We start from the raw sequence: 25,429 nt of genomic DNA, 5'->3' as shown, positions 1-25,429 counted from the left end.
GTAACTATTGGGCGGATTTGTGTTTATGTCAACAGTATTTTATGATTCTCATTTTTCTGGCTTATTACTTTTGTTTTTCTGTTGTGGCTCTTGACAAGTCACAAATTAGACAAGACTAAAAGGCTGCATGGAGACAAACAGTGGTCATTAAAAGGAAAAGAAAGCATGTAGGGAAGAATACAGGCGAAGGTGTAATTACATGAAGGCCAAATCCAACAGCTTGTTGCAATAAACTGGTGCATATGCAAAATGTGCTGATAGGGTACACTCCATATCACCATGATGAACCGAACCTCTGTCATTAACCCTGTTGTTGTCATGAAATATCCAAAACAGAGCTTTCAGTGCTTTTTTTTTTCCTGTTGGAAAATGGTAACATGAGTGCTTGTTTACGAAAGCAAAGAACAGGGTCACAAAATGAGTCATAAATGCAGATCAAAAAATATAAACCCTCTGAGCTGCAGACCTGATGTCCCCTCAACATTCCAGTCCAATAAATCACATTGGCAACATGTGATATGCACCAATAGTTCTTAGCAGAAGTATCTCAGAAGTTTTAAAAATCATATATACCTACCAAAGGGGGGCATTTAAAAATGAACCATGGGAAATGGACTGCGGCAAACCTCTGTGCTGTCAAGATTCTGATAAAAAAGACAGTTGCATGAAGAGTCATTCACTTGTGTGAATTGCACCCTTTGTGCTGTGCCAGAAGCATCTGTTGACGATGTATGAGATGGAGTAATGGAAGCTTAATAGCTTTGTCAGAGCTTTTGAGGAAGGTGAGTCACAGCTGTGGACAGCTTCCGCTCCTGTGCAATCAGACAAATAGAGATTCTTTTTTTTTCTCCCTCGGACCAAATCAGGGCGAGTGGCGCATTTTAATTCACTACAATGAACTAATTTGTTTTGAGTCACTTACTGTCAAAAGTGAACCTTCCACCAAATTTCACTATGCATGCTGCAGTAAGTCTTACAGCCAGCACTTGTTCTGAGGCTTTCCAGTAATAGAATCCACTTATCAAAACAAATTTCCTGAACAACCATGGTGAATTTAATCTGCGGCAAAGAAAAATTAGAAATAATATGGATCATGTTTCAGCTAATTAGTTCAGCACACTTCTGGTTGGTAGGAGCAGATTTTGATCTCTTGATTTTCCTATTGGCAACCAGCCAGCAAGGATAAACCAGGAGTCTGAAGTCCTAAAGGTATTTTTCTGATATTTTATTGCAAACATGCTATCTTCAATCCAGTTTAGCCAGATTGTATTTAATCCCTTATAGTAAAAGCATGAAGGCACAAACAAACAAGTCCAATGTGTCTAGATCTCTTGAAAGTTTCCAGTTTATGTCGCATGCAAACCACAAATGACAAAGTATTTAATTCGGGATTTATCTGTTATATTATTACAACGTAGTGCATAATTCTAAAGTGGAAGTGAATTTATTCATGGTTTCAGAATAATTTTAGAAATCTGACTCGTCTTTTGTTAGTAGACAATTTTCCACTAATGTTCTCCAACAAACATCTGAGAGATTCACATAACATGTATTTCTGCTGAGATCATATCAAACGCACTATTTACTTATAAGATATCGTAGGCTATTGGTATTAGTTGCACAAGATTTTACTTAGCGGGATCAAAGTATAGGGGGCTGAATACATGTGAGTGCAACACTTGTATAACTCTCCTTGCATCAGTCTACCACATAAAATGACAATAAAATTCTTAACACTGCATAATACAGGAGGGAGCATTGCAGCAGGCTTGCCCAAAACAAAACTAAGGTTGGACGACAGGCACACTGTGTGGCAGCATTGGAAACTCGGAGGATCAGTTTGTCAACTTGTGATCCCCTGACACTTAAAACCTCATATTGCAGTTTGTCAATTCCTCCTGAAAACTATATTTCATAATTGCAGCGGAAAAATGAATGGGAAGAATAATTTATTGCTCAGGATTTTAGTTTGAGCAGCGCTTGTTGAGAGAGCATCTTGTGGCGAAAGAGGCATTATTGAGTTTACTCCTCAGAGTAGATACGAAATTGCTTGTCCATTTTCAGCGCATAGATCCGTTTGAGCCCCGCCTGTGCTCTCTTCAGTGCAGGAAGGGATGATTAGGTAAGATGGTCATGTGTGGTTATGACAAAGACGGGATGTGTGAAAGTGTGTGGGCGAGATGGGGCGATTTGATTATGGAGCAACCACTTGCCCTAAGGGGAAGAATGTGATGAATGAGAAAAAAGAAGGCTTTTATTGAGTGTGAGAAAAAATATCTTGTTTCCCCGCCTGGTTTTATAACAACTTGATTGCATCTTAAAGTGGTTTAGGACAATTTTTGTAGCAAACATAACTGTACATTCACATTTCTGTTGACTTTCTGCACAAGTAAAGGTGTGGTAACGCTGCCTGCTCTTCTTTTCCTTCTGTGTATCTGTGGTGAATTTCACCAAGCATTTCTAGAGTGTATATAAAGTAAAAAGCGCCATATAAAACTGGGTTAATTTATATTTAAAAATCAGAAACTGAGGACCAATATCAAGTATTCATCTTAAGTTGAAGAGATGTACAAAAACTGTAAAGTTTTACTGAAAAGATTTTTGCTGATTTAAGTTTAAACAAAATAACAGTTAATGTCTACACTGCTTTCTGTATTGAATGTTTGTACAGTAGAGGTCATTGGCCGTTTTCACTGTTTTAAAAGTCACTGAAATTCTAACCAAATCAAAAAGGACTGAAAACTGAGTTGTTTTGCCAAAATAAACAAATCAATTATTCAAAAGGAATTAGAGGGACAGATAGATCAAGCTGTCAACCCCAAGTAAGCTGCTTCTCCTGGCGTAAAGTTATTGTAAGAGGTTATTGCACTGGCCTAGAACGACTTACTTTATTGGTTCTTATTGCAGTGGAGCTGAAGAAGCCTCAGGCTGAAGGTTTGGAGCTGTTTAATCAGTGCTGTCCATTATGTTCAGATTTAGTAGCATTCATCTTCTCAACATCACTTTTAGTGGATTTGAAACTCTCCTGGTTTCTTTGTCATCATTAGCCCATTGGTGCAGCGGCTCAAATGGATTAGTACTAAAAAAGTGGCAACACAGGCTTGTAATAATGCAACATCCTGTTTCAAAACATGGCTCTTTCAGAAATAACCTTGATTTATTTTGTTACATGCTCGCTGGAGCAATTTCCATTGAACAAATATCTGTAAACCTGCCCCTTTTACATAATTTCTTCCAAAAATGAAAATCACCTTCTAAATACTGCTAGTTTCCTGCAAAGCTGCTGATACCTCTCAAATTTCATCACATCTAGTACAATCAAATGTCTTTAAGGGTCACCTAATAATGTCACATAGAGTTCGTGTGTAATTTAATCACTGCTGTTCTGTGAAGGCCTCAAAGAAGTTGAACTCGGTGAAAGCCTGTTCAGGTCACTGGTTTGTCCAGGTTTCTATCAGTCTGACCTCCCTTTTCCCTGAAGCAAGTAATCTATTTCATCCCTGACCAGCCAAACTCAATGGAGAAAGGGCAAAGGAACATTTTGTGACAATATCACTGCATTCATATAAATTCTACATTGTATTTTTCTTGGAAGAGACATGATCAAAGTGTCGGAAAGGTAGTAGAGTGATGGAGAAAGAGATAAGGTGAAATCTTCAAGAGTTTGTGTGAACGTACTTAGGTAACTTAAGATCAATTTTAGACAAAATACAACATTTGTTCAATGTCTAAAACACAGTTTCTCTTTTTCAGAGTAACGTTTCATGTCTTACTTTGCTAACAAAGCAAACCCTCCGTCTTCACTCTACCTCTGTGTGTTGTTTTATCTGTCTTCATAGTCTGAAAGCTTGATTGAGAGACATTAGTGTCTGAAATACTTTCCTGCCGCCTTGTCCCAGTAGAATCCACGGTTCTGCAAGTCCAATATTCATGCTGTGTAATTTTTTGCAGCACTCATTTATTTTATTTTAGAGGGAGCCCACCTGTGATGATGGATAAAAAGGTGGGGTTACTCAAGTACTATATCTTTGGGAGACTGGTCTCGGTTTGGAGATTAAAGGAGAAGTTCTAATTACAATCTTGAGCTACTTGACTTCATGCTGGGTGTGCACCAGTACTGTAGATGTGACTTATGCAGCTCTCCTAGGCGCATGGTGCTGTTTGATCTCACACATCTGAAGAAAGACTACTTTTTAAAAAATCTTCTCTACTTATGACAAGCAGTTTTGTATCATTATACAGTTGAAACCAGATATTTGCATATGCAGTGCAGAAACAGAACCTTTTTCACACTCTCTGATACTTGATCAGAAAAAAAAAATAATTTTTTATTTTTGGTCAGCCAGTGTTGATAAAATTATTTCTGAATTATTGCTGAATGACTACAATGTAAGGCTTATATTTAGAAGCCTTATATACTCCTCCAACCCGCAAAAATGGAACAAGTGATGAAAAATGTAAGATTTTTTGTCACTTTTTTCAGAACAAGTGACATTTATATAGATATATTACACACAGAATTAAACATTTCAGGCTTTTATTTATTGTAATTTTGATCAATGTGGCTTAATATTTTTAAATGAGTTGTGCTTACTAAGAATTAGCTCACAAAATTAAGATAGTTTTTAGGAATACATTTGGTGTTCTTGCTTTTCTTGTTGCTTTTTTACCTTTATTCTGTCCACTTGTACTTCAAACCCATAAAAAAATATGTTTCACTCAAAGCTCCAGCATCTAATGTTTTTACAAAATAAGTTTTTTACACGTAGAATAGCGAGACCTTCTTTAGTTAAGTAAGAGTGGTGTTACTTTAAAATAGTATTATTCAAGTCAAACTAAAATATGACAATTATTAATACTGTAATTTACCAGGACGTTTTATGCCTAATGAACAGTTTTTAGGCTTAATTTCTTCATATTGTCTAATCTACATGAAAGATTGATGTTTATTTTTATGAACAATCCCAAATTCAAATGGTCTGTATTTGCTTTTTTTGAAAGGGGGGATTGTTCTGAAGAAAATGCTAGTGGCTGATCAAGAAAGAATGAATATATCATTTTCGGTTCATGAAAAGATGCACAGCTGCATTATTAAGAAAGCAGTGACAGGCGTAGCTGTAAACAACTCTATTTGTATAGTTACTTATCTCAAGATATTTTTGAAATGAGCAGAAATGGCTCTAGCAGAAACAACATGGTTTGAGGTAAACTTTCAATTTGTCCAATTCTTTGGTTTGTGATTATTATTAAATAAAAACTAATGAAACCCACATCTGTCCCAGCTGCACAAGTGTATTTTGAATAGAAATGAACAAAACACTGTGCCAGACTATGTCTGTGAACTTGTTAAATTACACCTTCTAAACATTTGCATGTTCACGTGTAAACATTAGCATTTAGATTAAAGTACCACGGCACAGAAGTGAAGCCTCACAGACTCACAAGAATGGCTGCAGACTCTTAGTCTGGATGATCTTCATGACTGCTGTGAGAGAATGATCCACGTTCTCTTTTTGGTGTATCTGGAGAAGCTCATTAGCCCAGAGAAAAGATCCCAGAGGCAAACAAAGGTGGAAAGCTGACATAAAAATTTTCTTTCAGCAGCGACCCAATTCTCTAGTATAATTATACAGTTTACAATGAACTAAGTCTGATCGAGTGTCCAAAAGCTTTGCCCCAGGATATTAGTTTTAAAGTCAGAGATACTTTAACTTTTCTTGTTGCATTTCTCCTTTGTTAATTTATTTAACAAATGAAGTTGTAAAGGCTGCACAGTGGCGCAGTTGGTAGCACTGTTGCCTTGCAGCAAGAAGGTCCTGGGTTCGATTCCCGGCTGGGGTCTTTCTGCATGGAGTTTGCATGTTCTCCCTGTGCATGCGTGGGTTCTCTCCGGGTTCTCCGGCTTCCTCCCACAGTCCAAAAACATGACTGTCAGGTCAATTGGTTTCTCTAAATTCTCCCTAGGTGTGTGTGTGTGTGTGCATGGTTGTTTGGCCTGTATGTCTCTGTGTTGCTCTGCGACAGACTGGCGACCTGTCCAGGGTGTACCCCGCCTCTCACCTGGAACGTAGCTGGAGATAGGCACCAGCAACCCTCCCGACCCCATTAGGGAAACAGGGTGAACAGAAAATGGATGGATGGATGGATGAAGTTGTAAAGGCAGAGAGATCCACATCTTTCCACATGTGTCTAATTGGTATGAGCTTTAAAAGGCTCTTGTCTGATTGGCAAATGAATTGCAAGGAGGTACCTATTGTTTTTCTCAAATTACTTTTTCCTTAAAATTAACCAACACATTTTTACGCCACACACACATGCACACATGCACGCCCACGCGCACACACACAGCAGGTGCAAGAATCCATAAATATTCCATGAATCTCATTTTGTCAGGGTCCTAACCTTACAGTCTGTGCTGCTGCTTGTTAGGAATTTTCTGATGATCCCGATCTTCCCTGGCAGGTTGCAGGCTCCCAATGTGTGTCTGGCTGGCAGGGCGGGAGTCTCCCTGGAGGAGATCTCGGTCTGAATAATTCAACAGCTGGTGGGAAAAACGATCCTGCTTGGTTCTGTCATCGATCTGACACTAACGCAATGCCAGTGCGATAATTTGGACATAGGTGATTGAGGATTTTAGGGCCCCAGAGTGGACTATTTTTGTTTTAATTGAGTTTGTTCTGGTTTTAGCTCTAAGACAGGTAAACAAGAAAAAGTAACATGGAGAAGATATCTTCTTTATCGTTTAAAACTTTGAAGTGAGAAAGTGATATAGATTTTTTTCTATTTAATAATTACATCCCTTTTATTCAATTTTGCGGTTAGGACAATAACAGGACACCAAAGTAATAATAAAGACAAATAATGAGAGAAACAATTTAAGTGATAGAGAGAAAGCGAAATGTGTTGGGACAACTCCTCTAACTTTAATAAAAGTGTGCTCCATATGCTTAAGCCACTGCTTCATTCTTTTGCTCATAAACATATTACTGTCATTCTTCCACCCCCACAGCTCCCTATATTGCTCATATTACACATTTCCTTGAGTCTCCATCTGTTCACCCCTCTCTTATTTGGTATCCTGTTCTACAAGTCCTCCTCCAGTGTCCTCTCTCTCTTTATTTCCTTTTCTATTTCTGCATTAATCTCTTGCTTTCCCATGTCAGCTAATCTATTTGTGTTGCAACCATTTTTGTTAGAATCCATCCATCTTCTGAGAATAATGTTTTTGTCCAATGTCCTGAGTCCTTGTATGTACTTTGTAAAATATTTTCAATGCTGGATATAAAACTCATTTTTGAAAAACATATTGATTTCTTTATCCAGATTTCTTTCCAATTCTGAGTTTAAACCCCAGGTTTGTGCAAAATAATACATCTTCTCGTCTTTACGTAAACACTCAGCGGCCACTTTATTAGGTACACCTGGCTCCCAGCTCAGCCCTCATTTATCTGGTGTCAACAAAGAGTCCTTGGAGATTTTGGTCCATTATACAAGATGTTATTTTTCTGTTCCGCCACATCTCAAAGTTGCTCTGTTGGATTTTGATCTGGTGACTATGGAGATTATTTGAGAACAGTGAGCTCTTTGTCATGTCCAAGAAACCTGTTTGAGGTTATTTAAGATGTGTGCATTATTGTGCTGGAAGTAAAGATAACATAGGTACTTTGTGGTTATATTGGGATGGACATAGTCAGCAACCATATTGCGGTCTCCTGTGGCATTTTGCCAAAGCTGAACAGTGCTACCTACGAGTCTCTCATAGGTTGCACTATTGCTGACATGTCTCTTTGTTAGATTTGTTTTTTTTTATTGCCAGGTATAATTGCATTATCTGTTTTTTGAATTAACCCTTTTTGTGAAACTCGTTGTAAATTTTGTCTGTGAAAAGATGCCATATAAATAAAGTATCTTCCTCAGTGTTTTAACATGTTGCGCTTTTAGTGATGGTATTCGGCATACCTTGGTTGTAGAAAGTGGTTACTTGAGATACTGACAGTTTTCTCCCCTAACATCAACAAGGCAGTTTTGTTCACAGAGCTACTTGCTGTTAATTTTTCTATGTCAGGCCATTCTCACACCAACTGTGCTCTACCCCAGGGAGGCTTATTACTGGACATCTTCGGTTAAGTACCCTGATATTGCAGGTGCAGCTACTGTGATGACTGACACTGTAAAAGTTTGGATTTCTCAGTGAGGCTGTAAAAACAATCTTGCATGTGTTAATGTTCTTGACAGCTCCTCATTTGATCATATCGTTGATATCCATTTCAATGAAACCGCAAACTTTTTGCAGCATTTTTCCGATATCTACAGATTTGTATACCTCCAGGGGTAAACGTGCAATTTCCAGGTGTGGACACCCGCTATTTCACAGCACTGGATAACTGCACTTTTTGATAACTGAAACATTTTTATTGAAGATAAAAATTTCTGGCTGATTCTGATATTCCCAAGACTTCCCTCCTCAAAACCAAAAGAATGGTCTCTGTTATCGTTTCTGCATCTTTTTAACAGATATTTTGCTTAATAATTGATTGGCTTACCTGGAATGATTATTCATCAGAAGCTTTGGCTACTGAATTTAATTTCATTGGAATTTATTTCTCACCTTTGTCTTTCTGAGGTTGTTTTTTAAGCTAAGATGGATGGGAGCTACAAATGCCTGGGCAATAAACCGAAAATTAACCAATGAGGCAACATTTTGCTCATGTCAATATGTTCGATGTTTTAAAAAAATTGAAAAGTGGTTTTTGGTGTTTTAGCTGTGCATAGGTAAACTATGCTCATGTCCCTTTAAGATGCAGCGTTACTTGTAGTCTATTGTCATGTGACTCCACACCATCCAGTATGTGACAAGAAGTTAGATGATGAAGTAGAGAAAATGGAGGGAATTTCAAAAGTTGAAGCGGTGGCAGTAGAGTTGGTTGAAGCAAGACTTTATGGCTGCAGTCTGGAGACCTCTTGTGTTGCCAGAGCGCTCGTATCACAGCGTTCGCCTGGTTAACTTAAGCCACAACCCTTCCTGGTGATATGTGATGTGAGTTTGTATTTTTAAATGTAACTGCATGTGGAGTGTGGTATACATTCACCAGACGAACACCATGAGATGAGTGCTATGACATAGGAGGTCTCCAGGCTGCAGTCATACCTGTCTCAGTTGTGCAACTCATTCCTTCCAAAAATCAATCGTTTGGCAAGATTTTGGGTTCAGCACAGACATTTAAAGTTAAGGTGTTTCCTACTACTAAACTTGCTCAGCTGTGCCTATTTTTCAATAACACAACAAAAAGTACACAATTTTATCATTTATTTGAAGATGCTGTGATTTTAAAGTCCATTAAAGTGGCGAAGAAAATTGCTGTCCAGAGGTATCCTACCATCAATGTAAGTGGCTGTGAATTATTTATGCTTGTCTATCACACGCTCTATTGTTGGGGGCACAATGGAGAATCTGATAAGCATTCTTCATTGTGAACACTAACCCACTAATAAGTGGGTTAGTGTTATCGTCCACTTATTGTTATTGAAGTGAGCTGCTCAATATATCATGATATTGATTTCAGACCACATCGCCCAGCCCTATTTAGCACATTTCGTTGCCCTGGAACAGGAGTCAGAGAGTTTGCTATATTGGACAAGCATACTTCAAATATTTCACAACGAAAGAAAGAAGTCCTTCTGTTGATCACCTTTGCTCTGGTTTATGATCTCTGTGCGATCCAGGAAAAGTCTTATGGGTGCATCACTGGGCCTCTCAAAATGATTGATAAGGTGTTCCTCGACTTGTTTAAGGGTGCAGAAATATTGTGTGCAGTTCATTGTCATATTAGCATGTCTGGTTACTGATAGCTGCATAGAGGAGCTAGTAACAGTAGTAGCTTATTCATGATGCTTGTCCAACATGCAGCTTCATCACAGAAAACTGACTACACTGGCTTATTTTCAAGGTTGCAGCCCAGTCATGTCTACACCAACATGGCAGTGGTCCAGATGACCTAATGTTACAAAGTTTAAACAACATTAAACTGGCTGCTCTTAATGTCTACTGATTGGCAAATGGCAAAGTGAAGATTAAAGAAAAAATTGCCACTTTTCTTTTTTTTAAAAGTTGACCTGGTCCACCTACAATATCTTTTCTGTCTTCATGTCTTCATGTCAAAATGGAACACCTCTTGGGTAAAATATATTCTACTTGGATTTTAAGCAATAAAAGCATTAGTCATAATGTTTATGGACATAAACTAAAATAACATGCTGGGTTTGCCTCTTATTCCATGCTGTGTCTTGGCTCATATCACCTCATAAGAGTAAAGCCCTCATAAAATCTGTGAAGAGAGTTTCTGTCTTTACAGCTTTTTATGGCCTGTAATTGTTTTTTTTTTTAAGTAGCAATGTTTATATCATCTATTTGAATTTTTTATTATTGTATGACAATAAGCACGACAAGAACTGATATATAATATATCAAAGATATGCTACATATTTGAAAAAAGTAAATTTTAAAAAAACTTTTCTATTTTATTGTTTGTTATTTATTATTTATATATTATAATGCTTGGTTTTAGCTCTTAGAGTTTTATGTACTTTTCTGATTTTATGTTTGTCTATGAAATGTACATAAATCTACATCATTGTGTTGCCTCAGTTCCTCATCTTGGTTGTTTTCTTTTTTTAATCGTTGCATATTATCCTTACTTGCTGTTTTTTATTTTGTTTGATTTTAAGGTTCTATATTATTTTTTTTGTAATGGTTAAATGTGTTTAACCTATAAAGTACATGGGTTTACAACATGCTGCATGACTCTACAAATATTTGTTTTAGAACTCACAAATGGGGAAATAATAGAGAAAACAAACTTTTGGTAGCTTTTTCTAATGATTGTATCCTGTGACAAAAGTATTCATTTTATTACAGTTCGTTAATCTTCATTAATCTTGCTTTGTATGAAGCTGTTACTCAACATCATCAGTTGTCACAAATATATATATAAATTCATTTTTTGCATATTTTTTTCAATATGTTCAACTGTAATGTGCACAAGAAAGATGTTAAGAACAGAGTGTGGGTTGTTTGCATTCAGCACAGACCTGTTTAACTCCCACAAACCATTCTTTCACTAGGAATTTACATTTTACATGGCAACCCTTTGCTATTATATTCAGATGCTTATATCCAGCTTTATCTTTGATGCCGCTTTCTATTGAACATTATGTCGACAACATAATGTAGACATGGAAAAAACAGCATTCAGTGTATTCCATTGTCAAGAAAATTAGCTCCTCTTAATCTCTAACTTGTGGAGGAGTTCATTTATAGTAAATGACGTCATACATTTCTTCTTTGCCATAATATGTGGGAAAACTATGCATATATGCCGCAATAATGTGGAGCAATCATGTGAATCGGCACATGCTCATAAATCACTCCACAACTGAGCAGCATATCCATTAGCTCCCAAAGTTTTCCTTATTAGCCTGTGGCAGCTTGTTTCTGCTGAGTTGCGCTTCGTTCCAAGTCAAGAATCTCGGCAGCTCAATATTCACATCTTCAAAGAGAGCCACTGATCCCTAGATATTTATCATCCCTCTCTCAGCCTGCTCTCTCAACACTTGGAGTTGGAATGATGAGGAAGCTCCCGCAGGTTAGAGGAAAGGGGATGTCTAATTATTGTGGTTTGTGTCAGATTTCTGTAAATAAAGTCAGCAGTGTCTCTGGGTCTGTATAACAGACGCTCATTTCTTCTCCCTGTGCAAGAGGAACTCCGTTATGCTCGGTCTATTTCTGATACAGTCTCCTAGGACTGTATTCGCTTCACTCTTTCCAACTCCATATGCACTCACACGTTCTCTGACACATTTTTTCCTCCTCTTCAGTCTTCTGCTTACATTTTATTTTTCCTTATATTCACACCCTCTTTTGATTTAACAAATTCCCATGAGTGCATAGCCATAAATATAAAAATCTAGCACCCTGCTATTAAGGGATCTAGTTTCTTTAAAAAAACAACACAAAAACAAAACTCATTTACATTGTAAAATATGCCTCACAAAGTTAGTTTTAAATCCCTATTTGTATTGCCAGTTCCTTTGAAACTGACTATGCAACACTTAACTTACATTTGGTGATATTTTAAATATTTTATTGTATGACTGCAGACTAAAACAGATGCAACTTTATAGTGTATTTGAGAATACGACGCTTAATTAACAAAAACCTTTTCTTTCATAATCCTGTTGAATAAAAGATTTCTTTCAAAGGTTTATGACTCTTATGAAATTATTCTTTTTTGCTTTGCTTTGCATAAAACACTAACCTAAAACTGCAAAGACTGTTGGCTTGTGGGAATGAAAAAGACCTCATTTGGAATGAGAGCACTGTATTTTACAGTAATTGCTGGAGTCTGCTTGCAGACATGCACTGTTTTCCTGCAGATGAAAGCCTCTAAGTCCCTGCATTTTTAACGACAGTAACAACTGTTTGATTTTCTCTGGGCTCGTTTAGGAGCTGCATTCACCTGTGCAATAAAGTGCTGAAGAATATTTGGAGTCGGCACGTCTTCGTTAGGAATTTTCGGGTGGGGTTTACTGTCAGATTTAGGGCAGCACCATTGTTGTCTTGGGGCTGGGGTGTAGGCAAGGCATCTGCTGTGGGGGTGCACTTGACATGGTGATAAAAGAATTGCTTTGATGATGTTTTGTTTCAGCAGACCTACTTTTGAATTTACCCAAGTTAAACTGCTAATTTGTCGGTTGTTGGTGCTGGAAGTATCAGGTATTGCAGCCTTTGTTCCAGTATTTTTAACCTTTTCCCTGTTTAGTATTTTTAAAACATATTTAGTCCATATAGCACACCCCCTTAATCAGCAAAAATTTTCTTTATTCCTGTTTTTTTAGTGCATTGCAAAATTATTTATGTCTCTTGAAATTTTTCAAATGTTTCTATGCCACAACCATAATACGTTAAATACATTTTATGGTTATTTTTATGACAAACCAGGACAAAGTGAGATATACTTTGTAAGTTGAATAAAAATTACATGTTTTTCAAAATTGCAAAAAAAAGTATATAAAGTATGATGAGAGCATCTATTCAGCTTCTACCAATTTCTGCTCCAGTAAATGCTGCAGATCATGTCTATTGCTGTATGCTTAGTTGTATTCTAGCTCTGTAATTTGCCAGATGCATCTGACCCCTCAGTAAAAATGTCAAAAATATCCCCTCAATATGATTCTGCCCCCAGCATCTTGTGATGATAGTGTGTTTTAGTCTCATCTGACCACAGCATCTTCTGCATGGCTGCCATGTTCTCTGCAATGCTTGTGGTAAACTGAAACCATGATTTAGACCGTTCTTTCTATGTGGTTTTCTTTGTGTTACTCCTATAAGAAGGACAGATTTGTGGACTGCATGAGTAAAAGTTGACCTGCAAACGGATTCTTCCAGCTGAGCTGTGGATCTCTGCAGCTCCATCAGAGTTGCCACCTCTTTTGGTGCTGATTAATGCTCTCCCTTCTCAGTTCAGGGTGATGACCATTAGTGGTAGTTTTGCCCTACATTTTCATTTTTTAGATAATTGACAGAACAGTTCTACAAAATATTCAGAGCTTGCCACCTTGACCTGTCTGCTTTGTAGTACCTTGATCTTTATGATGCTGTTTGTTCACCAAGTTCTTTCACAAACATCTTAGGTATTCACTGAATAGATGCATACACTGAGATTAAACTGCATTCTGAATGATGTATTCACATTTACATGAACTTTGAAATCAAATGGTTGTACTGGAGTTAGCAAGTTTAAAAGTGTCTCAATAGAAATGTGTTTCACATTTTTGTGATTTTGTTTTGTAAAGATGAAAGATAAAGACTCAGTTTTTCTTCCCTTTAATAATTGTGCACAATTTTGTGCTGGGGAATAAATTGAAGTTTATGTTCATAATGTGAGAAAATATGAAAAACAAGTGAATGAATGAATATTAATGCAAAATGTTTTGTTGATATTTGTAAGCACCTTTGACCCAAAATCTTCTTTCCGTCACAGCCTATACCGATAAACCGAGGGTGAGGGTAAGAACTTGACCAGTGAGACAAAACCATCATGCAGCTCTATCTTTAACAACAGCCTGGAGCACCCTCAAACCCGCAGACATTTATTTTTCCATCTGTCAATCCACTGTTTCCTTTCTCACCCACTCACAAATAAGACTGCAATACACCTCAAATTCTCGACCCCTGGAGACCATTAATTTCCAACCTGGAGCAGACAGTCGATGCCTTTCCGTCTCAGAAGCCGAGCCTTAAACTTGGAGGTGCTAATTCTGACACCAGCTTTTGCACATGTAACTACAAACCGCCCTTAACCATTTACCATCATTTGTTATTGTGAAGATCCTGAGGAATTGATATTGCATGTGCTGTCTTTAAAAAAAGCATTGATCTATTCTGACAAACGCTGAAATATTGCTATGAATCTCAAGAGAAAAAACAATGTACTCGCATACTACAGATTTCCTGTATTTATGCATTTGGAAAATATTTGCCACTCTCTGTATCTATATGTACAGTTCAATGGAAATGTATTTGCCCTCTTACAGATTTCTTCTGTGTTTGCTTTTTTCCACACTTGACTATACATCATCCCTAAATCTATTTTTGGCCATTCAGAGGTGGAGCTGCTGGTGTGTTTTGGATCATTGTCATGTTGTCATAACGGGTCGTGTTTAAGTAATTTTTAATTCGACAGATCTCTGGGTGTGACTTGCAACATTAGTACGACTTCCTAAAATGTAGCATATTTCAGGTTTACGTTTTCACACTGGGACAGTTTGGTTTGGATGACTTTTTGATCTCAAAGGAATTTGAGCCTTAACAAATGAAATAATCATCTGGGAAATTAAATCACTGTTTGCAAGCTGCTTTATTATGTTTATTAAAAATATTTTTGTCTGATATGAAAAGTTTGATGGTTTGAAACATTTAAGTGTGACTATGAAGTAAAAATTCAAAATCATTGAACAGCAAAATATTTATTTCCACAACACTTTAATTGCATGTATAATTCATCAATTTTTCATACATGCAGTGACAAATAAGCAAATGATAAAAAAGCAGATGTAAAAATATGTGATACCTTGTTTTTATTATTTGCTTGTTTTTGTATTCTTCTTAAAAATTAAAATATCTGTTAATAAAAGAAAGGAAACTGAAGAGTAGTGGCAGGATGAAGATGTTTTGAGGCTCTGCTTACCATGAGAGATAATGGTGAGGCCATTAGAGGAATGAAACAGCCAGCAGATAAACAGAAGGTGGAAATGACAGAGATAAAGGAGGCAGTAGTGGAGGACATATGGGCCGGTTCGATCTGTACCAGGAAGTGTCCAACAACATGAGCCAAATTAGGAAACACGTGGAGAGACGAAAAAGAACAACTGGTTGCTTCTTGCATGATTGGGTGATAACGTCTGGATAGACAAAACACAAAGATTAAACTCAAATTCACATAAAGATGACTAAACTGAAATCAACATTTTTTATCTTGAATGAGAAAATTGTTGTACTATAAATTTAAATTACTCTGAAAAGCAGGGTGAAATTAGAAGCAGGAATAGCATGTTTTCATGTTATATCAAGAAATAAAGAAAAAAAAGGTTTCTTCTTCAACTTCTTTGGTTTCCTTTAAATTTTTACAATATAAAATATTCGAGACAAACAGCATTAATTAGCCTTTCCAACATGGCTCACAGAGGTGGGTGTGAGGCTTATTAGAAAAGCTGTTTCTCACATTCACAGACTTTCTACATCTAATCTTCCTATGTACATAGACAGCTTCAGAGCCAACCTTTACATGAACTCACAGTTCCCTCTGTGATGACAGACCATGGAAATTTCAACACAGACTGCATTCTGAGCTAAAAATAAAAACGTAAAAAATGAAATGCTACGTAGAGTCTCATGCGTCCTTTAGGGTATTAGTGTATTTGTAAATTAAGTTGGAACAGTAGAAGCATCTTTTTTCCATTCTGAAAATAAAAAGAAACTGAACATCCAGAATATCTCCAATTTGCTATATTCCACCACTAGTAACAAAAAAACAACTGATGATTTAACAAGAAACAAGTGTTTTGTAATTTTATAAATATACAATGATCCAAAATAGCTTTTTGTTCTTGCCCAGATGAAGAAGTACAACTTTCATTTAGGCATAGGACACTCTACAAAAGGTTTTTGATGCCAAATCAATAGAGCGACTTGCTATGGACATGAGTGAGATTCCTTTCTTAGCAACCGGATACTCACAAGAAACTAACGCGATTTGACTCTATATGAAACATCTGTTTAAGGTATTTCTCGCTAACAGTGTATCATCTCCACTAAAACAGTTTTATTAAACCCTCAGCACAATCAAATTTTGACCATTTAGTACGTAGACGTTTTTGCTTTATATCATCCTTAAATGTGTTTTTAGGCTTTTCTCGTGCTCTTAGCAAGTTTCAGTCATTTAAATGCTGTCAACATCCAGCATCTTGTAGAAATCTACAAGCTACAAACAGGCACAGAGGTTTTGTAAGGGTAGATAAAAATGGAGTAAACTTGGGAGGCAGAAGAGCTTTAATGAGCATTGCTTATGCTCTGCAGAGAAAGGGAGAACAATTCCTTTAACTAGACTTAAGTGTTGACACTACATTCATTTTTCCAATTTGTTGTTTTGCTTTAAAAAACACGATTGACAACTTTTTGCACTATTTTTCATCAGTTCTTCTCAATGGTATTGCTCCTGTTTTTTAAAGAAAGCACTCTGGTTGTTACCATGGTGAAAGCAACCTATTTAAAATCCTCTGTCAGGTGTATATTTGAATGACTTATGACCGATTGTCTTAGAATATCAGTGCGAATGTCTTGAGTATTCATACATCAATCAGAATAGTGGGGCCAGATCTGGAGTTTTTGTAATTTTGATCAATTCTTCAGAAGAGCACTGAGGTGAATTTTAGCCATGCTTCAGTGAGACGTCACAAATAATTTATTTTGTGAACATAGACAACATCACTCTGCTATGTTAGGGAGCAGTCGGTAACAGATTATTACTAAAATGATCATGTGGTGGGAAATTTACACTCTCATTATTATCTTTAATAAGTGGGATGATGCAAACAGCAATACTAAAACTGCAGCCTCCTTGTGTTTGTTCAAGACAACAAACATTTTCCTTCTTGTTAGTTTCTGGACCAACTTCCAGGGCATAGAGTGTTGTTGCATGTGCAGAGAAGAAAAGCGTTATATTTTTAGATTTCCAACCTGGAAGTCACTGATTAGGGCAAGTCAACCCAGTAATGAACAATATCTGGTTTCTAGATTATCTATGATAAAGAGCTCTAAAGCTAGAGTTTCATCACAGAGCAAAAAGGGGTCTATTTATCTATTTACCAAAATGGAGCTTCAACCAAGCTCCATTTTGGTTGAAATAGTCAAAACTTTCATTAAAACTTTTATCTGAATTCATTGCTCCTTTATTTTGTGATGTAACACAGCCATAAACAGTTTTCTATTGCATGTGACATTGGAAAAACTTGTATGAATTTAACAGCAATAATAAAGCATGACTTGAATTTAATTATTGCCTCACACTGCAAAGCTTATGCACATTTGAAAGCTGCTAGAGTTGGTGCTTGGAAATAGTCCAAATGCAATAACATTTTTATCTGGATATAACTTGAATGAATTAAACTTAGCAAAGCTGCCAGTTATCAGAAACAAACTGCTGAGACATTCTATTATGTGAGCCTAAAAATTGGACAATTAAAATATTTCTTTTGAAATGGCCTCTATTGGAGCAAATAAAATAAAAAATGTGGGATAGGAATTTTTGATAGCTATGTTACTCGAATAAAACCAACCATTTCTTTTTTAAGTCAAACTGACAAATTTGCTTTAGTCACAGCCCATCACAGTTACACCAGACGTTTTGAACGTGATGCATAAGACAAAAAATACAATACCTTAACTCTTTATGTGCCTCTTTTCTGACTTGAAACAACTCACAGAGTTTGATCTTAAAAGCTGTGAAGGAGGGACTGAGACTGGTACAACTGAAAGATCAAAACAGACTGAGGCTGATGAAAGAGCACAGCTGATGGTTTATAGCAAATGGAGGAAAAAGGAAATGGGAAAGAAACAGAAGCAGAAACTAAAACCTGGAGGAGCCAGCAGGCTTTGGCACCTGGAGTGAGAGCTCTCATGTCACTGTGGTGACCCTGTGAACAAAACAAAACAAGAAAGGCATTGCTTCCAGGTTCTGAAACCCCATAGCAGACATTATAAAAAGGTCTAGTGAGTCTGATGGAGGTAGAGAAATCTCCAATATGGGCACAGACTAAGTTGAAGGATGAAGGAAATGTGAATTAAGATCAGACAAAGACTGAACTATTTCTAATTCAAAACTCAAATTTCACATTTTTGCAGAAAAAGAGCTACATGTACCCATTTTTTTTATTCCTTTTTTGAGGGATACATATTTAAAATATGTATAAAACAAGTTAGTAATCCCAATTTAGTGCAGTTAGGATTACTGCACTACGTGGGCAATGAGCAAATCAGCTGAGTAAACAGACTAAGCACAACAGCAATCAGGAAGCCATTGTACAGGATGTCAAACCCTGCAATCTACTGGGGTAATGTTGCAGCTGGTAATGTTAGTTTGTAACCCATGAATGCACAAATGAGCTTATTGGCACACACTTTGGTTTTTACATACAACTGGATGTGTAAAACAAGATAAACAAAGGAGTGTAAGTGCTAATTGTTTTTTGATAATGCAAATTTGAAACTCCCATGTCTATGTAATTGGTGTACCTGTGAAGCGTGGAGAAAACACCCATTTTCTAAGTTTGACCAATTGTTTTTTTCTCTTGACTTTAACCCTCCAGCAGTCCTAGGATGGGTTGACTGGAACCTGTGTTTAGCTTTCTACACTATGCGCGGACCCAGTAGGGATGCAATAACCCCACTTGCACTTTTAAACCTTAATATTTCTATAATAATTACCCTAAACAGGAAAAACATAACCTAAGCTATCTATTCTTAAGTAAAAGTTTTCTTAATATACATTTATATGTGAGCATATAAATAAAACAAAAGTTAGGAATGCCTGATATTTAGTCTAAGTACACTTATTATTTAGATTAACAAATTTAGTTTTCTTTCTCAACAAAGAAAATTAAATTGACTATTGCTTAATTAAAATCCTGTTAAGTTCACATTGGGAACTGTATGAAAATATGAACAAGAAACTGCAAATTTCAGTTTGGTCCTTTAGTAAAGGACTATTTTACTGTTTTTTTTAAAATAAAACTAATTTTTAAAAGAGTAAATCTATTTAAGAAAGCCTTGTAACAGATTCTCAAAAGAGAATCGAGGTTCAAAGGGCATTAAGTAGGACTTCCAGGCTCATTGAAACATATCCAGAACAGAGTCAAGCAGGCGTGAGACTTAATAGGGATCAATTACATACTCAAATATGTGCTAAGACTTCTTAGTTGGAGTAGTGTATATTCTTATGCTAGTATTTATTTATTTATTTATTTTGCAGCAAAGGCTAAAAGATTAAGATCATTATTGTTTAGTGTCCTTCATGCAAGTGAAAGGAAAAATGACAAAAGACGCATTGGATCCAAGTTGGGATTTTTTAAAGGAATTTGGATTGCATTTAATCATTTCTCATTCTCAATCTAAAATAGTAGAATATTCTAAACATTATTGTTACTGCTTTTTTTTGGAATAATGATCACATTTTAATATTGTGGAGCAAAAGATAAGGCTTACCTAGAACATCATCTCAGAAAAACCAGCCCCCTATGCAAAGATTAATCTGTAATATGGATTTTTACAAATATTTCAGTGCCAAAAGATTTTATCATGTCTGTTTCTCAATTTAACAAATTGTTACATCTTAGAGCCTAACAATCCCTCAGAGTGTAATACTGTGCACATCTGAAGGAATGTTGCCTCAAGTATTTACAGAGAAATAGTGAAAAGTGAGCTGGTCCAACACATTAATAAACAAGTCCCTCCAAACCTATTTGGAAATATGTTCTTGAATCTAACCTTAAACAAAACATCTTATATTTTGACCAAGAAAAGCAGTGGTGTCTCTAATTCAACACATTTAATTTATTTCCAAGTTACATTTTTGCTTCGTGACTTTAGATGTATTATTTCTGTAGAGGTTTATTCTCCTCCTACAGAATTGCCAGCAGAGGTTCAACCATCAGAATGACTGAAAACATCTGCCTGACCCCAAAAAAAGAAAAAAAATGATGAGAAACAAATAGCTAGTATGAAAACCATACATCATGCAAATTAGTTTCCCCTTTTCTGCCTGAAAACACTCCTATTTTACCAAATGATAATATGCTGAAAGTTGAACAAGAGGCAGAATTACAGAACAAGAATGACTTTATGGAGCTATACTTTTCTTTCCTCTCTTGCATACACAACAAATTTACACGTGTGTTCCAGATTACCATATTGTTCTTAGATCATTTTCTTACGATCTGTGTTTTTTGTTTGTTTGGTAAACATGAGAATAGATGCCTATCAGTCAAGTTTTATGCAGGATTTGAATTTTAGACGTTTTACAATAACCAAAAATAGCAATAAATGCCATTAAAAGTAAAAATTAGAAGCTTTTCAGATTTTCTGATCTTAAATACATCTTTGTTTCACAAACTAACCTTTAATTACTTACTTACCCAGAATGAGTATGAACTGTTTCAATTATCTTTTCTTTTTCTACCAGAAATCTGCTGGATAAAGACACCTTCTCAAAGTCCGATCCTAGTAAGTATTTCATAAAGACAACAATGTTTCTGTCAGATTCTTGTGTTGTATGGCCTTTTTCATATTGTTTCTTTCTATGTTTGTAACTTTATTTATTTTATTTTTTTTTTTTACATATTTGTTAACACTATAACCAAGTTGTGACAGTATGGTATGAGACATAATGTGTGAAAAGATCGAGCATCGCTCCCATGTGAAAAACAACCAATCAGAGCCAGGATGAAGTTTTCAATCATGTTTGTGTACGTGCTGCTCAATGTGATAATGGCAGAGAAACAACTTATCTTAGCAGAAAAAGCTAAGCTAAAGCTAAGAAAAAGCCACTGTCTTTGGTGTGTATTTGTGAAAATGACAACATTACCACTAAGAGAAAGGAAAATAATTAGTTTTTTTCACAGATTGTATGTCTTATCTTCTATTGTCACAACATAATTATAATTTTGAAGACTTCTTTTTTTTTCTTTTATAAAAATTGCATACTGCAGGTTAAAGGTTTTGGCGTCCTGTCATTTTTGAAAATCTTTGTTTTACTTCAAGAGCTATTACTTGAGTTCAACTTCTTATATTACCACTTTGTTTGAACTGGCTGTATTTTTTATTTGGTCTTTCTCTCTGTTTTGTTTCCCATGTATCCTGCACAAAATGTATTATTTTTATTGCTGTTTTGTACTTTTTTCACCCCACAGTGTGCGTACTGTATACGCAGGGTGTTGAAACCAAACAGTGGAGAGAGGTGAGTGTACATCCTATCACACACATACGTCAAAGCAAAAAATGAAAAAAGAAAAAGAAATTAATCCTTTCTAATTAAGCTGCAGTACTTTGGGTAAGACATATCATTTCGGTAGCTGTTTCACTGTGGGCTTACAGCAGTTTATTATACCGATTTATTAAAGCTTCTCAAGCATCATTTTTCTGAAAATGTCAGAGAAACATCCCCCTAATTGGGGCTTTAAAGCAAAATAAAAATAAAAATGAAGGGAATGATCAATATGTTGGCATTTTGGGGACTAAAACGCTCTCTATAGAGGGATTAATATTATTCTCATTGTACTTGTTTAGTTTATGTAGCTTATTTAGTATTAGCACCAGTTCTCTCTTTGTCAAATGATCTATTTGTTTGTTTGTCTTGTAAATAGCCCTAATAATGTAGGCGGGTGTCAACATTGATGCTGCTCATCCAGGGAACAGAAATGAGGCGGGTTTAAAGTTGATACACATAAGCAACATGCACAAGAGGGCAACTATACCTATTTGTATTTCTTATTTTATGTATTTAATTATAGTGGGACTTTGTTATAAATAAGAAAAAAAAAAACTTCAGTAGTTGTGAAAAAAATACTTTAACATCAGTTTTGATGAGAAGAAGCAACAATTTCATTAAGACCTTTCAAGTCTGTCAAGTCTGCTCTAGCTAACAGCTGATTCTGGCTGTCTTTGTTCTGGTCAGTAAATCTTGTGACAGAAGGTTGTCACTGTTGGGTTGCTTCCCAACACAGGGAAGAAACAGAGCTACTGTATAGGTGTGAAGTTGTGGATTGTTATGCACCAAGGACTTTGTGGAGCTCAGCACAGGCCATCTTGGGATTTACCTTTTGTGAAGAAAAAGGGGTCTGTGTTTGATGTTAAATAGGACAGCTTTGATACGTTCTGAAAAATTAGGCCCGAGAATCAGTCCCCTGCTGTTTGAAGACACTATGTGGGTATGTAAATGGACTGAACTTATATAATGACTTCCCAATCATTTTGACCACTCAAAGCACTTTCCACTAGAGTCACAATCACCTATTCACACCAATACATAGCCAGTTTAAGTGCCACATTGAGATGTGCCAGGAAGATGCTATAATCAAACCTACAACCTTCCGATCACAGCATCTCTACCCACAGAACCATAGTTGCCTCATAATGTATAATTTGGGTATGTCTGTTTGACACCAGGTGACCAATCTCATAATTATTCATAGAGTAACCAAAAGATAAAGAGAGGTGAAGAGCACATTCTACAATTGTCCATCACAAGTTCTGTTTGGTTACATGTGTAATTTTCAGAACAATGTATTTGGACATTTTGTTGTGCATTAAAATGTAAAACACTTTTGGGAAACCTTCCCCTGCCAATTGTTAGAGTCCTTGACCATAGCACTGAACTTACAGTTCCTTACTGTCTTTGTTATCACGGTGTGCATGTGTGAGTCAGGCTGAGTGAATTAAAATCCTTGTGTGAAAATGCTTTGAGTAGTCACTATGACTACAATAGTTCACTCTATTCACCCATGTGAAAAACGTTTTTGACACATCTCACATGTGATTTCTAATGTGTAAAATTTCACATGTGGTCAGTCAGACTCACATGTGAAGATATGTTCTTGTGTGATTTTGAACACACACTGGGAGGTGTGCTGTGGAAAGAGAAGTCAGTCAGTCAGTCTTGGCTGTACAGCAAACAAAGCCAGTGTATTTATTCTCAGGCACCTCGGCAGATTTTAAAATAGCCTCCCTCCCATCAGTCTTCATGCCACATCCAGCAGTCAAACCCCGCCTTCTCAATTCAAATCGGCCAATTACCTCAGCCTTCCAGAGTCTGGGGAGGAGAGAAAGAGAAAGGAGGAAGGGGAGGAAACAAAGTTAACTTTCACATACATAATGTAAACACTAAAAATTACTTATCAGTAATAAGACATCAGGCAAACATCTTATGTATGCAAATGCACAGTTTCAGAAAAGTCATTTTATTTTTTAATTACTTTAAGTTTCAACCAATCAAACACCAGCTCTTATCACCACACTTCCTATAAAAGAGCTGGGTTTGAGGCAGGCCTCCTCTAGCAGGAACTCAAGATGGCTGCCACAAAAGACACACCCACAAGGTAACAAACATTTCATCAGAACATTGATACAGAATGTTTGTTTGGACATTCTTAGAACTAACAAAAAAATAGGCTAAAGAACTGAATGGCTCTTTCAAAGTCATTTTTTTTTTAGCTTTTAACAATCATCAACCTCAAAGTTATCCAAACAGTGTAAAACACAAGCAAGCTTCACTGCTCTGGTGAGTGACCTACTTCTTCTTGACCAAGTTTATGGACAAATATTGGCTATTCATTGCCATCTTAGTTTGAATTTTATTATTTTGAATGCAGAGCAGAAATAACATCAATCTGGTGAGAGATACTTTTTTTTTTTTTTTACAGGACACCAAATAAAACTATTATATTTTACACAGGAAAATGTTATCTCATTAAAATAAGCCAGATGTAAATATCTGATATTTTATTGTCCATATTTGTTGCTCAAATGTTTAATTACAATTAATAGATGACTGTATGTGTGTAGGCTTTGTTTCAAGTGTAGCTTTAGCATAACCTATGCATTCTTTAATGCATTTATGTAAAAAGATGTAGATTCCACTGCTAAAACTTTTCTTCTTTCCACCCACTCTTTTCAGTTCAGGTAATGTATCACATAATTAAAAGGACATAATACATTTTAAGCATTTCATTTTATGTAAGGTCAAAATAACTTCACACTATTCTTTACAACACCTTTGAATTCCTAATTGGATTTTTAAGGAAAATGCCTTGTATCACTAACAACGCAGTTTTGACAAATGACAGTGAACACATCTAATTCAGGAAATGTGGTGCCTCCCAAAGGCAGTTTTACCACTCAAACTTCTTTACATTTTGTGACGTAACTGCAAAGTGTTTTATTGAAGTTAATCAAATCAATTTCTATGATTTGATTAATATTTTTTTCTTTTTGTAAATAAAAGCTTATTATGGGATGCATGTGTATTCTGCATTTCTGAGTGAATACTTTGTATAGCTACCTTTCACTACCTTTGGAGATGCAATTGACAAAGAACAGCTGAATTTCTATTTACTAATTAGGTACATACTGATTTCTGGATTTTATTTAGTGGTGTCAGAGTAAGAAAGACAATTTAAATGAACGTCACATAAAATAATAATTTCTCCGTCTTTCACCAATAATCTTTATCACAAAAGTGAAAAAGGTCAAGAGGTAAGAATACTTTCTCAAGGCACTGTAAAGCAAAGTATTTTCTGACGGCACCTGCAGCTCACAGGTCAAGTCTCGGCCACAACAAATGACTATTTACATTTCCTCCAGGAGGTAGTTCATGCAGCAGATTCTTGATAAAGGTTATGTGTATCCTTTTTGGCTTATCTTAAATTACCAAGATTTGTGTATGCCCTCTGGTCTTTTTTTTTTTTTTTTTTACAGATGGACATTACCCCATACACCACAGTACCCTGCTTGAGATTGGTCTGAAAATACTTTAAGGCAATTTCTTGCTTTGACTGATGGCACTCCACCAGCAACTATTTTCCCCAGAAAGTTTAATAATTTTGGTTCAGTGGAAAATATTTATAACTCCATTGCAGTTTAATAGCTGATACATTTTAAACCCACACAGCTAACTGGCATACCCTGTAGAGTTTATCTGCTACATTTCTTTGATAAAAAAGTTACAATTACAGCTTCATGACAAACGCATAGGAAAAAAGAAAGTACCTACCAGTCTATCTACCACAGATTGTAAAAACCTGACTTTGAAAGTCTGAAAAAATG

At 36.1% G+C, this 25,429-nt stretch overlaps 1 protein-coding gene across 3 annotated transcripts in view; it reads left to right on the top strand.

The window, feature by feature from the left end:
- cpne5b (copine Vb) overlaps positions 1 to 25,429 on the top strand; it is a 127,467-nt gene that overhangs the window by 10,454 nt on the left and 91,584 nt on the right. For all 3 annotated transcript variants that reach the window (XM_028003692.1, XM_028003693.1, XM_028003694.1), the window contains exons 3-4: positions 20,793 to 20,833; positions 21,520 to 21,566. In XM_028003692.1, coding sequence (XP_027859493.1) covers positions 20,793 to 20,833; positions 21,520 to 21,566 — 88 coding nt within the window. The remainder of the gene's footprint in view (positions 1 to 20,792; positions 20,834 to 21,519; positions 21,567 to 25,429) is intronic.

Source organism: Xiphophorus couchianus, chromosome 20, assembly GCF_001444195.1.
Source record: "Xiphophorus couchianus chromosome 20, X_couchianus-1.0, whole genome shotgun sequence".
NCBI lineage: Eukaryota > Metazoa > Chordata > Actinopteri > Cyprinodontiformes > Poeciliidae > Xiphophorus > Xiphophorus couchianus.
Note: the sequence above shows the minus strand (reverse complement) of the source record. Positions and strands in the feature narration are given on the sequence as shown.